The following is a 15,303-nucleotide window of genomic DNA, read 5'->3' as shown; positions in this document are numbered from 1 at the left end:
AAAAATATTTTAACTCAAATCTAGTTGGCCATTTCATAAAATTCATAAAAGTTGTTTCTATACGAATCTTTTTAAGGGTAGGAAAAATACTATAAAAGTGAAGAAAAAAAAATCAGAATATGCTAGGACAAACTGTTTCTAGAAAATTTACTTACAGGTAGATAGGTATTTAAAAGGAAATCACACCAACCCTTGCCAGTTAGCCCCCGTTGGTAATTCTTTGTTTCAGAGGGCCCAACCAACACTTTTAAGATGCTGAACATCGAGACCCCGACCTGCACCATGGATAGCATAATCTTACCATTAACAACATCTCTATGCCTCCACAGTATCACAAGAACCATCTGAAGCTCCCACAATTGAGTCATAACCTTCTCTATATTTGAGGAGAATCACTAACAGAATAGATTACATTTTTAAAGGTTTCTGTCGAAATAATATATAAATCTCATCAAAGAGACAGCCAATTCTCAAGACCAATTATGAGCATCATTCACTTACAAGACATGGATATATACAAATTTGATTGTTAGTAGACCTTGTCAGGCATTGAATAAATGATAAGGAGCGTCGACATAAGGGCTAAAAAATTTGTAATATTAAAAGCATAATTGTCCAGGCTAATAGTATCTGAACATACATTAGACGAGTTTAGTTACAGTTAGGCTTTGATGAACCACAGATTTTTTCTCAAAAAAATAAATATATTGAAAAAAAATAATGAAAAGTAAAAAGCTACATAATTAAAACGGCGAAATAAAATCTGAAAATCATATATTTATTATAAATGCTCCTTGATATTTCTGATAAAAAATACATATACAATCTTTATTTCACTTATGTTAATTTTATAAATAAAGTGAATGTAAAATAGACTAAGAATTTTTTAAATACGACCTACGTAGGATCGTTTCTTTTTGTAAATATTTTAACTGTTTCGGATAATCCAGAATATTCTTTTATATTAGTAATAAGACAACGTCTCAATACTTTTAAATGGACTTATAAATATTGGTTACACTTCTAATTATTTAAACTGAATTTTAAACATTTTTTTGTTTTCAACTAATTTATAGAATTTCCGAAAAAATTATAAAATATCTATTAAAACACTTAGAACTTATGACCAATAAACTGGTGACTGGCATCGTGGTGAGGACTAAAGAAAAGTATTAATTGAATTAATTAAATTTAAAGTAAAACCACCACTAAAAAATAATTACAGTAGAAGTTATACAACGCAATATTCTGTTATTGCATTGAAACCATGACAAAATAAAAAAAAAAGAATATAATGATACGGTATTATATCAAAAGCAAAATTATAATTATTATTGTACTTGAGAGTCAATAACATTGTTTTCACATAAAGAAGGTTCTAAGCTTTCAAAAGGTCTGGTTTTAGTGAGTAGGGACCTGCCCAGGTCGAGTCTCACACATCCTCTCCGGCCCCACCAAGGCCGGTGAGACGGCTCGTAAAAAGAGTTTCCCTGCGTCATCAAAAAAAAAAAGGATAAAAATTAAGAAAAAAACTCATATAAGCAATCATATCAAAAGTCTACCTAACATGTGTTCTCTACGTGTCACAAGTACACTTATTAGATTCTAATTCACGATAACTACTAATATAGTGACACATCTAAGCAACTTGTCTGATTATACAAATGAAACGAAATCATTATTAAAATACCTTTTTTAACTGTAGGAATGACAACTTTTTCTAACTTATTCGGTAACTGGTCGTCATTTTTAATGTCTCACTCTCTTCCACTTTTACTGTATAGAGAACTTGGTAAAGTGTATTTTTTATTACTCCATAGAATAAAGTCAGATTTATGGAATAAGAGTAAATTTTCTAAACTGAAGGTATACTTATCTAAGTTGTTTTCTTGTTATATACCAAATGACAGAAGATATAAAAGGAAAGCATTAAGGTTCGCGGTTCATTTGGTTTTCCGACGGAGAAAAAGAGCTTAAATAATTTATTCGTGCCATTCCAGTTCACACTCCCCTGAGTGTATCATATAAAATACCAAGAGGCTAACTATTCCACGTCTATACTTGCGGCTGACAATATTGGTTTTATGAAAATTGCAATAAGTAAAACAGGTAATCTTTTTTAACATAACTTTTAATTGTCAAGCAGTACAAAAGGAGTGAGATGACATTCCTCACCACTTGGCAAAATGTAACAACATACTCCATAGATGCAGAACTTTTGCATTTCAACGTAAAATCAGTTTTCTCGTAGTGAGGTATTACCACACTTTTGAAGAACATGAAGATCCTTGACAGTTACTTTGGATTGGACTCAATGAACAACTGAAATGTTGTGGTTTGAGAACCCTTTATGCCTAATAATTGAAGTTGATTCGTATAGTATTATACATTTGGGATTCCAAGAAAATCATTAAAAAAATATAATTAATTGTCTTATATAGCCAATACTTTTCAATAACAAATAAAACCTTAACTAGAACAAACTAATTATTATCTTAAACCAAAACACCTTAAATAAGATAAATTCAATTTACAAAGACACAAATTCCGTCGATAAATATTTTAACGCGTAAAAGTGAACAAAACAAATGTCATCGCTTTAGCGGCACTTTGGATGCGTTCAGGAATTTAATAGTTCGGTTCAAATTAAATATGCGTTCCCTAAATCGGCCTCTCCTGAAAAACCGTCGTCCTCGGTACGATCTACATTATGTTCAGTTGATAGTGAAGCCTGAACTTCAGCGGGAGGGTCGCCACTACATCCAGCTATGTTGATACTTAGTTGGACGGACGATGATGATGACTCCATTCTATGGCCTTTTACGTCGTCATCTTGAATACTTTAAGAGATTGTGATAATCTCATTGGTTAAGCACACGAAGAAAGTGGTGTAAAGTGAAATTATATATATAGGATAAAAATCTGTGAAGCCCTCATAATTCGTATTCCTGTTTATACTACTTTTCGCAGCAAGGTTCCATCGAGCCGATCACCAAGCCTGCATCTGTAAACAAATCAGACAGAAGGTGTCCCCACTGTCTGCGGATGGTAGATGCATCTCTGAATTGCTCGTCAACATTCCAGTTATAAGTTACGTGCCTCTAATTACAGGCCTATCATTACGGACGGAGGCATTTCTGAATCGCACTTCCAATACAAGATTGTGGCGTGTATGAGATATTTCAAGAATGACATGAATATGTTTACCATGGAAGGAGGCATCAATGAATCGCACGTCCAATATATGATTATATCATTAATAGTTTTTCGATAATGACATGAATATGTGTCAAAGCCAATCATCAGCTTGCAATATGCAACTAGATTTACACTCTATAAACTGCGCATGATTTAGAACATCTCTCTCAGTTCAAAGGTACCATATACTCAGATGCTGCTTGTGTAGTTTTCCCACACGGACCACTGATAAGTTTGAACTGATAGCAACCATTGAATAGGACTTCAATTACCTGATAAGGTCCACGTACACTAGAGTCTAGTTTCAATTTGAACTGTGAATATTTAATTAAGAAAACTAAACCAACGTTGCTTCCGCCTCTGACGATTTACATAAGTCTTGTTCACATAATGAGATCTAAGATTTTCGCGAGTATTCATTTAAATGAAACTAGTATTATTCGGATTTACTACGCGGATTTTATTACTTCAAAACTACATAATCCTGACGTTTCGGTTACTTTGCAGCAACCGTGATCACGGGCAGACGAGGTGTGAAAGTCTGTCAGTTGGTCCTTGTTATTTATCATCTACCGCCATCGATTTCTAAATTTTCTGGCGTACCGCTCTGGATGCCGGCAGAATGCGCTCACGGTGTCTTGAGGTCCTGTAGTGTGGTTTCGGACATGGGATTTTATATTTTTAAGAACGGGGTCCCAGGTGTTTGATAGATTCCAGCCATCTTCTCTATTGAAATTGGGATGTTTTTTAATTTCAATAGCCTCGCGAATTAATCTCGGTATATACTTGTCTTCCCGAGCGAGGATTTGAGGTTTATCAAAACGAATGTAGTGGCCTGGTTTGTCCATTGTGTGTTCACAGACTGCTGACTTCGACGCGCGCCTGTTTTTGATGTCTGAGATGTGTTCTTTAACCCTTGTACCGATGCTCCTCTTCGTCTGTCCAATGTATGACAAGCCACAGTCACAGTCGAGTTTGTATACACCCGCTTGTTGTAAAGGAATGTTACTCTTGATTGGTCTCAAGAATTGGCTCACTTTCTTATGTGGTTTGTAAATAGTCTTCAAAATGTTGCCTATTCTGTCAGTAACTCTCTTCACATATGGTAGTATCGCAGGTTGTCGTTCAACTGCGGGTGGCTTCAGGTGGTTCTTGCGATGCTGGCGAGGCACGGGCAGGTTGTTGATGGTGAGAGCATGTTTTACATGCTGCAGCTCGGCCTCTAGGTGGTCAGCATCACAAAGGTGTTGGGCTCTCTGTAACAAAGATTTGCCAACGGTAGCTAACTGTATAGGGTGGTGATGTGAGTTACCATTGAGGTACCTGTCCGTGTGTGTGGGTTTCCTATAAACAGTTTGTCCTGGCGACACAACCACAAAATTTTTCGGTTCCAAAGCTTCTATTATTTTCTGTCTACCTGCTAACTAGCATTAAGCATTTCACGAGTTATTAAATGAATGTTGCAACCAACTTTGGCAAGTAAAGTAAAAAACTCAGAAAATTGGAACATTCACTCACGGTCAGATACTACAAGTTTAGTGAAGCCAAAGAGTGAGACTGTATTGATAAAGGTGAACTTACCCACTCCTACATATGCTTAACAATTGAATATAGCAAACAAAACTTACCGAATGCGTCTTCTTTTAATTAATTAAATTTGTAGCTGATAGACTCATGCATTAATTTAAATTAATTTAATTTGAATTGCTTGTTCTTTTTTTTTTAATTTCCCAGTTGAAAAAGTATACCGAACAGTTTCGTTAATTTTTATTTCGATGCTAAAACCCAGTTTCGCCAATAAATGTTAAATAAATAATGGCTTGTTAAGGCGTTTGATGGACTGTTAGATGTATCGAGCGTCCTACCACGCACTAACGTCTGTTTAAATATTTTAACAAGACATTAATATTAATTCCTGCTCGAAAAGTCCGTCAAATGGCTAACGGACTATTAATCTGTTGTATTGTCAAAACTCAATGTCAATTAAATATTGTGAAATTTTGTGATAAATCTATAATCATTCTCATTATGGATTCTGCATATAACTTTATTTTTGGAAACGACATTAACGAAAATTTTGATAATTTAGACGTTTTAGATATTATTGTAAAACGTCCAAGAATATTTAAAGAACAGCAGGATTACTTTGAAGAATACGACGATGTTGATTTTAGCACAAGATTTCAGTTTTCAAAAGAATCTACTCTGGGTGTTTTGCGGTTACTAGAATACAAACTTGAGCACCCATCAGATTGGTAAGTATATACCCATTCGTAACTATTCGTGGTATTTATTCTAACCTATATCTGAAAAATATTATAAACTCAATTTTGTTACAGAAATGAATCTATTTCTCCCATAAACTAACTTTTATTGACTCTACGATACTATACAACTGGTTCAACACAAATGACAGTGGGTGACAATTGTGGCAAGTCAACTGCACACAGAATTATACATAAGGTCACCGCTGCTATAGCCTCTCTTAGCCGAAATTTTATACAATTTCCGGACACTATAACTGAATAAAGAACAGTTCAGCTACTTTTTTATAATAAAGCACGGTTTCTAAAATTTCTGGGTGCTATAGATTGTACCCATATTAAAATCCGCTCCCCAGATCGAGAAAATGCTGAATATATTAGAAACTGCAAAGGCTACATGTCAATTAATGTCCCAGCAATTGCTAGTGCAGACTTGAAAATTATGGATCTAGTAGCAAGATGGCCTGGTAGTAGTCAGGACCAAACTATATGGAATTCTTCATTCAGAAATGCAATGTTTGACAGAGGTCACTATAGTGATGCAGTTTTGTTAGCTAAAAGTGGATATATGAATAAACCCTATATAATGATGCCACTGGATAATCCCAGAACACCTGATGAAAGTCTATATACTGAGGCCCAAATACGAAGCAGAAATCCAGTAAAAAGTCTGTTCTGGGTTTGGAAGCGACGGTTTTCTATACTTTCTCTGGGCATGCAGATTGAGCTGAAAAACTGTTTGGCAGTTGTTGCTACTGGTGTATTTCATAATATATTGATGAAATCAGGCAGGCAGTTTATCAATAATTATTTAAAAAGTTTGCACCAGTATAATGATTTATATTAATGGCGACGGCGTAAGAATATAAAGTGTCACCACTTCGTTTCTATCCCAGGATGTCGTAAGAGGCGACTAAGTGATACTGCGCTCTTAAGACCTATGCAAGAGAAAGAAAAATCGAAATAAAACCCTCCGCTTATAAAACTCGTCTAATAATAATGTTAAATATAATAAATGAATAATATTACTGTTGGAGTTTTTTTAATTCTAATGTTAAAATTTGCGTCTTTATTTGTTCCTGCTTAATTTGTTCTTCTAGTAATTTATTTTTCAAATCTGCTTCTGACTGAGCATTTTGTTTTAGTTTTTCTAATAACTCAATTTTATTCTGTAAAACTTCGTCCTAGAGTGATGTTCTTGGTCTTCTTCGATGAACTATGATGATGATGTTCGATTATTTTCGCGTTTAAGAGGATTAGACACCTTGGTCTTTAATGCTGCTGGTGTCCAATTTTTTCAAATATTGTCTGTATTCTGAAACAATAGTGATAGTTATGCTAACACAAATCACAATACATGATACAATTAGGGTTCTGTTGTTTATACACATTTTGTACATACATATATTACTATAAGGAACATAGTGTCAAAATATCATTGTAATTTACAAACAAGCAATACCTACATCTGATGGTAAATTTTCTTTTTTGGCTTTGTGAAGGTCCAGCATCAGTTTTCTTGTCTTCCTAAAATAGAAATAAAAAAATTATATGTGCATACAATCAATAACCTACAATAAAAAAACTATGAAAAAATTTGCATTTTTTTAATATATTGCATTGTATTCATTTTATTTCACTTACTTCTGTTTCAGTTTCTGCTAGAACTATTACATATTTTCTCTATAAATTGGGTGTCGGAGTCGAAAACATTAACAAGTCCGTCTAAACTTGGTCCTAGCAAAGACTACCTGTGCTTGCAATGGACCATCATAGTTTATAGCAGGCGTGCCTCCTTCTAAAAATAAATAAAAATGCAATGTGTTTGTTCTTAGGGTTTTAATACTATATGATGAACAATGTGTATATTATGAATTTATAACCCTCAAAGAGATATAATTACGGATTTTACCTGTTAAGAGGGACTCCCGTTTTGCTAAAGCCTTCTCTTTTCTTGTAAATCTTTTTATGTTGTCCCAACGTGTTTTTAATTGATCTATTTTTCTATTACATAAAGAGCTGAAGGAATTAAATTCCTCAGCTAGTTTTTCCCAGCCCTGATTTTTTGCAACGATAGTTACAGCATCGGTTTGTTTATTTTCAATTATCTCCTTATATTTATCAATGAGATGTATTAATATCTCTTTTTCATTTAATGGAAAATTTGGTATAAGACTTTTTCTTGGCCATTGCAAATAAGATATTATATAAAATATTACATATAACGGCTACAATTCACAGCACGAGTTTGACAGATTATACCTAGTAAAGTGAAAAGAATCTCTTTTGTGCGTCAAATCTATGCAATCAACGACATTATTTAATTCAAAATTTAGTCTCATCACCTAACAACGTCCGTATTATACGATCAAGGGATAAAGTGGTGCATCGCAGCAAAGATATCGTATTTAATATGTGTACTTCAATGTCTTCGTATTATAAAAAGAACGATAAAATTTACTAGGCGGTCCTTTAACGCATCATTTAATAAAGGCTTGTTAATTTTTCATCGTAGGACAGAAATATTTTGACGGACCATTATATTTTTGAAGGTTCGTTGGTAAATGCCTTGTTTAGATTTAACAAACTGAGTAGTGAAACTGGGTCTAAGATTCGCGTTACTTAAATCAGTGCGATAAATAATTAACGTATTGAAACGTGATAGGATGGTCTGACCAAGAATGAATCCTACTTCTCGCTCGTAATCTAAACATATACTCCTAGATCTTATTCTATTACAAAATCTACGATCCCTATTTCGTCGACGCGATTTGTTGCGAGACTAATGTTATCTATCAGTCATATTCACACGCAAGTAATTTTTAAAGTAGATTTTAAAACATAATTGGTGTTTTATTTTATTTAATACTTTTTGTACAATCAAAAAGGTTTTACATGAAGGCTATCCCACTTCTGAATTTAGGATTCTAACAAAACCATTAAAAAAAATTGTCTTATAAAGCCAGTACTTTTAAATAACAAATAAAACCTTATCTAGAACAAACTAATTATTATCTTAAACCAAAACACCTTAAATAAGATAAATTCAATTTACAAAGACGCAATATACAAAATAGTATGATTTCGTTTTTACAGCCCCCAAGATCCTGACAACCAAAGGTATTATCATTGTCACCGCTTTGCTCACTTAGCTATAAATACCTTTTTTTAGAAACCAAACCCCTTTTAAAGAACTCTAGGCTAAGCTGTAGAACGTATAATAAGCAAAACGTTTTAAAAATGTTTAAATTAGAACAAAATGTAAACCAACTAGGGAAACTTAACCAAATAATTACACCAATTGCGAATTAAATTAATGTTTATTTAAATACAAACGTACTAATTACTACAAACTATAAAATACTTTAAGGTGGTATAAATAAAAAACTATAACATAACTAATCATAAAATAATTATTTTTTCCCAATTTCCTTACACACATTAAACATTTTCCCATCCCCTATCTAATCATTTTTTTCAGCCAGAAATGATCATATATGTACATATACCCCTATCGCTGATGATTTATGAATGAAAAATATTAAAGCAGAGAGTGTTAAGTCAGCGATGCAAACTTGGACTAATGGTACTAGTATATTGTTATTAATTATATAAATCCACTTCCATAATATTACAATGCTTGTAAATACTATCAATGTTCAAGACTAAACTTTAACCAAGCCAATCTGGGGATGGATTTTTCAAAATTGGCCACACAATAGGAGCATAAAAATTTACTGCAAGCCATGTTATAATGATAGTTGATATGGTTGGTCCAATTCCAGCTACTGCCTGATAAAAATATATGTTTTTATTATTGATTGTTGTGAAAGTATTAACCTAATTGTTATCGCTAATTATTTTCGATTTCATGACAACTTGATATGGATATAGTATAATATGAAAAAATATTTACATGACAATAAAATTTATTTGATAATATCTTGCATAAATACTTTAAAAAAGAAATAAGGAACGAAGAAAAACTATTCACATAGAAGAATACATTAGAGACGATTATTCTTTTAATTCATAGCTAACTAATCAAAGTATTAGTGGGAAATCAAGAAAAGATAAAAATACTGTCATATTTTTTTTTTAATATCAATAAATTCAAAAATATGTATTAAGGCAATATATACATATATATATATATATATATATATATATATATATATATATATATATATATCTATCACAATACGTAAATATAATTATAGATTTTTATTTACCATTTTTGATGTTGGAACTTTTGCAGCACTTTGCACTATAAGATTACCAGGTGTACCCACTGGCAACAAAAAACAATGAGAAGCAGCAAACCCAGATGCAATGCAGTACATCAAAGGATTGTGTTTCACTTCTCGTGCCTAAAAAATGTTCTAAATATTAGTGACGTCATTCATATTTAAACCATCAAATTTATAAAAAAAATAAAATAACTACAGCCATTCCTGTGCATAAATATCATATGTGCATAAAAAAATTGTGGTAACAGTAACAATTGATAAGTATTGTAAACGTCTTACGGTTTCCTTCGTAACTGTTTTTTAACTAATAAGGAAGTATTGTATTTATAAATTAAAAAAAATATATATTTATCCTGTCTTTTTTGCTGTATAACTTATATAATAATTAACACCTTTCTTTCCTATATTGACCGACTATTAACGATACATGAAAGTTAACATTGAATCGCATTCCAATGACGACGAAAGGGGAGTCGCTTGTTGTAAAAGTAACATAAGCTGTTCCTTGTTTTAGGATGTCGTAGAAGGGAGGGTACATTGAGGGACGTTACAGCATCTCGTCCTCCGACGACAGGACGCCGGAGCTACTTGTATGAAATGAGGCGTTGTTCGTAGGTCAAGATCGTGTATATTATGGTACGTTGCGGGATTATAAACTCGTATGTACTATGTTACGAAAGCTTAAATTACGGTAGGTGTTAAGATTTTCCAGTAGAACTTAGGGTTTTTCGATATGAATTTGTTAAATGTTGAAAATGAGATGATTTTTTCGGGTATTTATTATTCGAATTCCGTATATGCTAGGTTTTATTGCTGTTAGCTGGTAGTTGTTCGTTTTAGAAATAGCACAATGAGGAATTCTTAATTATTTACTTCAATTAACCGATCCTTACCAAACTTATCATTTGAGATTTACCGTAGTTCGAGCTTGTACAGTAACATTCGTCGTTATTTTGAGATCAAATTTTTCGAATATCTTTTGTTTATCTAGTTACCTAGCTCGCGCACGGTAAATAGCCGATCATTTTTAAGACGAGCGGATTCGGACACGAAATCGCAGTCCATAAAATTTCTGAGATTGTTATCAAAAGCGTGGTTGCCCTAAAAAGGTGGAGGTCTCTATGCAGAACGGAGTTCGATGTACCGTCGCAGGTCATGCTCTACATTTATAGCAAACGACAATACAGTGTTACGACAATATGTCTCTTGGTGTAGTGTGTTGTTTACAATACCATTCTAAGTTATGATAAATTTTTGGACGTAAAAAATATTTTACTAGTATAAATGCTTACCAGTTGCATTGAAATCGGAGTAAACACGTTACAAACCGCAATATTTGATGCAAAATTTGTTATCATTATAACAACAGTAACTATTATCAAGACAATTACTATATCGGGTAAAACTTTTAGTCCTTGAATGCATTCTCCAATTTTCGAATTTAATCCAGAGAGTTTAGCAGCAGTGGACAAAGCGAATCCGCCACCTTAAAGAAATGTTTTTTAATTTTTATAGATCACTTATTAAGTATTTTGTCATATCAAATATTATTTATTTTCTTAAGCCGTTTTCATCAACAAAACTGACGCATAAATTACGTTGGCTAACTTTCGCTTTGATTTTGACGAACGACTTATAATTATTTATCCCATTCATTGTACACATTCGGATTTTCTAAGAATAAATATATACAAGTTTAAATAATCCACATTCAATCAATAAAAAAAAAATTCCAAAATTACCAAGCTAGTTTCTATTCCTATTTTGCACTATTGGTATTAGGATATATCCTATATGCAGTTAAGACAAGCTTTGATGGAAAGGTCAAACGACTTATAGATACTATGTTGTCTATGAGCGCTAAAAAAAATCTCTCATTCTGGCCAGCATCGAAGCCTTAAAACATGAAGCCAGGTTAAAATTTGTGTTAGTAATACACACCGAGAAGGAAAACGAAACTGAAGGGCATTTCTGCCATCATTATAGCCCAGTCCAATACCGACCGAATTGGTTTTTTCGGTAAATCTTCGTGAACTAGAATTTTTAACGCAATTAAAATAAACACACTATAACGCAAACTATCAAAAAATTCGTAAGTAAAAAGTTATTCACATTTTGCACTGCAGTTCTTAAAGAATAAAAGATTAGATGGAAAAATAAGCATTACAGTTATTATACATGCTGCTACGGCCGAGTCTCGTACGCTGGTTAAGGAAAAGTCATTATTTTTTGATTAAGAAACAAATATGTTATGTAAATATATATGAATCGCGTTATAAAATTTATTAATGATTATATTTCAATCAAAAATATTTTCATCTACTAAAGTTTTTATACATACAACTTTATGTTATTTAATTCGAAGAAGTCGCTTATAAGATCGCCCCATCCTTTAAATATTTGAGGAGATCGACAAAAGAATAAAATGATGGAACTTCCAAATAATACTATGACTGCCTGAAAACAAATAGGAATGTTATTATTTATTTGATCAGCTAAATATTGTAATCCTACAAAGACAAATACTTTTTCCCAAAATGTTATTTTTCCCAAAGAAGCATATTCACGCGCAACAGCCTCTTCAGCGGCTTTTAAAGCGTTTGCTGGTATTTTCGTTTTTCTGGCAGCCTCACTATTTGGCCTAAAAGAAATGTTAATATTATAATAAAAAAGTATGCTTTAGTTTTAAGTACTATTTGATATTTTCTTACCTAAACAAACCAGTATAAACTATTAAGATATATAGAACCAAAAATATATCTAAAACTATCATGTATGGAATACCAAACGCGGAAAACAAAGGAAATGATAAGTAATCAGGAGCATTGGGATATTCTCTGAAATAAGTTGTAATTTATAGTAGTTTGAAAAATTATAATAAATTTAACTTCTTTTATTTCATGCAAAAAATATTTAAAATGATATTAACATACGTGACAAATAGACCCTTAAAAACTAGGTTTGTTCCTGTTCCTATAAGAGTTCCAACGCCCCCTAAAATATGGTTTAAATTATATATAAAGCATAATAATTTGCCCACGAAATGAAAATCTTAATACACAAACCAATTGTTGCCGAAAATGTTGCAGTACAGAAGTAGCATGAAGCGATATCAGAGGCAACTTTAGAACCGCTCACATCTGTGTCATATACATTAAGGAGTTTTTGCTGAAAGAAATTTCATATAATGTTTATAACACTCTTCTCCTCTGTATATACTAGTGACAATCATACTTAAAATAAAAAAAATTAGTAATATGCTTTAAAATATAAGTTAGTCAATTTAAGATATTTTTTTAAAGTTTTCAAATGATTTGATTCAACGCGTCTCGATTTCTTGAATATTTTAACTCGTTGTGTACATATTCGTGGTCATTTACTTACATCTTCAAAAACTTTTAATACTGCAAATATAATGGGCATCATCATTGTCGTGGCGGCTGTATTTGTTATCCACATTGAACAAAATGATGTTACTATGACCATCGCTACCAGCAACCTTAACAGAATCAAATTGCATTCAATAAATTATACTTCAAAAAAATTGTAGTGGTGCCTGCTTTAAATTAATATAGATTTATAAAAGATTTAAATTAAATAAATTTATAAAAGATTACTTTTTTATTTTAAAAGATTTTAATTTAATTTAAATTGATGTTTTCTTCTAAGAATTGTAGACATTTATTATACATTAAGGTATACAATGTTACTATGGCGATTAAATTTCATAGAACGAATACTAACTTTCGATGTGAATATCCAACTGATCGGATAGCTACAAATGCCATACGCCTGTGAAGTCCTGACTGCTCGACCGAGGCTGCTAACATAAGACTTCCAAGAAACATTATCACTGCATCCTGAGTAAAAAAAATAATATCATTATGTAGAACAAATTTTCTATTCTATTTAAAATCTTTTAGTCCTCTCTATTTTAATAAACACTTTCATTGCAAAACATGGATATAAACTTTGTTATAACAGATACCTGCATATAAAATTATACTTACACTAACGTAACACTTGCATACTTCAGTTGTAGTCATAACTCCAGTGATGGGAAATACTATCACTGGTAAAAATGCCGTCACTGGTAATGGAATGCATTCAGTGACCCAGTAAACCGCCATAACAAGAAGACAATATGCAGTCCATTGCCATTTCTGAAAACAATACAGGTAGGTTCCTATAAATAAAATTGTTCAAGTACCTGTGACGTTTCTTATTGTGTAATAATCTTCAGCTAATATCAAAGTTACTAAATAAAGATATATACAAAAAAAAAATCATATTAAAATCATTGTGACAAATAAAAAGTGTTTCATTCTTGTTGTTGGGAATACAGAACGCACACTGAATAAACTGGTTAATAGTTTTTGAGAATATTTTGTTAAACTGTATTATTTTCTTATGACTAATTTGTAATACTTAATACCTCAGGTGGAAATGGTACTAGGATACCAATGGTTAACAAAGGGACTAATAGGGTAATGATGCCACGCCAGTGAACGATCAAATAAATTTTTAGTTTATCCGTCACTTCTAAAGGCGGAGCTTTTTCGGTTTCCCCATAACTAAAAAAATCTCAATATCATTAATAAATTTAAAATTATAAATATCTCATAGTGTTTATGAAATAAAAAAATACTTTACCCAAACATCTTGCGATATGGCGAATCCACAAAAAAAATATGTTATGAATCTTCTTTTTATAGGAATAGAAAGAACAGACGTTTTGAAGTTTGAAAGAAAATTTTTAAAATATGAATTTTTTAGACAGCTGAAGAACAGTTTACAGCAAAACGTTTTGATAGCATTATTAAAATATCTATTTATTAAATATTTTTATTTGCTATAAAGTTACAATAAAAGTTGTTACTTTTGACTGTAAAAGCAAGCACTAAGATGCTTCTGAAACATGCAGCCATTTAAAAAATATACTAAATTTATTAGGTAATAAAAAAATTATATTGGATAGTTGCACTGAAATTTAGGAGGTATGTAAAACCCGTCAAGTTACGAGATTTTCTCCACCTGGTAAATGTATTCACCACCTTTAGTCTGCTGGAAGCATATCTTCTTTCTTGGAAGCATTTATTTTGACACTTTTTGTCAGCTTGTACTACAATAAAACCTGAAGTACAGAAAAAGAAATTAAGAACATACCACTTATATCACACTCTCTATCTATGATCCTTTCTCTTTATATTCTTAGTCACACAAAACCATATTTTGCATGTAGCATATACAATCTACATATAAAGTCTTTGATGTGGGTATCTACATCAAATCTACGTCAAAGGGCCCACAAAAATTACAACTGTATTTCTATTCAGAATAAAACTGTTCTTAATTACAACAACACATTACGTTCCTGAAAAGATTCCAGTTTTTTTGAGTTCACATCGCGTAACTTTTTTGAAACTTTATCGGGATCTATTTAGCGTGATGATGTAGGTTTTAATCAATTTTAAAAATACTAATGAAAATTGAGAGTACAATATAATAGACCTTATTTTAATTATTTCATACTTTACAAAACAAATATTGTGGCATACATGAAAAAAAGACTGTTACAAAAGACCTTGCTA

General features: G+C 31.9%; 2 protein-coding genes across 2 annotated transcripts; one reads left to right on the top strand and one right to left on the bottom strand.

The window, feature by feature from the left end:
* Positions 1-5,310: 5,310 nt before the first annotated feature.
* Positions 5,311-6,429, top strand: LOC116773462 (putative nuclease HARBI1; the record flags this gene model as incomplete). The annotated part of the gene is given in 3 exon segments (XM_061521226.1): positions 5,311-5,453; positions 5,538-6,250; positions 6,359-6,429. Coding segments are annotated over 3 exon segments (927 nt in total), but the record flags the coding sequence as incomplete, so codon positions are not given.
* Positions 6,430-8,763: 2,334 nt separating this feature from the next.
* LOC116774835 (protein I'm not dead yet-like) lies at positions 8,764-14,457 on the bottom strand. The gene is made up of 15 exons (XM_032667612.2): positions 14,366-14,457; positions 14,148-14,286; positions 13,723-13,875; positions 13,457-13,572; positions 13,097-13,211; positions 12,778-12,880; positions 12,646-12,706; positions 12,424-12,549; positions 12,239-12,353; positions 12,054-12,169; positions 11,825-11,916; positions 11,654-11,746; positions 11,005-11,198; positions 9,695-9,832; positions 8,764-9,254 (listed from the first exon to the last, which is right to left on the bottom strand). Exons 1-15 carry the CDS (start codon positions 14,371-14,373, stop codon positions 9,135-9,137), a joined length of 1,689 nt encoding a protein of 562 aa, XP_032523503.1. The 5' UTR covers positions 14,374-14,457; the 3' UTR covers positions 8,764-9,134.
* Positions 14,458-15,303: the final 846 nt, after the last annotated feature.

This window comes from Danaus plexippus, chromosome 8 (genome assembly GCF_018135715.1).
Source record: "Danaus plexippus chromosome 8, MEX_DaPlex, whole genome shotgun sequence".
NCBI lineage: Eukaryota > Metazoa > Arthropoda > Insecta > Lepidoptera > Nymphalidae > Danaus > Danaus plexippus.
The sequence above is the reverse complement of the archived record's forward strand: the minus strand, read 5'-3'. Positions and strand labels throughout refer to the sequence as shown.

Coding starts and splice junctions, on each gene's coding strand:
- LOC116774835 (XM_032667612.2), bottom strand. Junction 12,881..13,096: donor TATTAAAAGTTTTTGAAGAT/GTAAGTAAATGA, acceptor AATTTCTTTCAG/CAAAAACTCCTTAATGTATA. Junction 11,199..11,653: donor CAGTTTCGTTTTCCTTCTCG/GTGTGTATTACT, acceptor CATTTCTTTAAG/GTGGCGGATTCGCTTTGTCC.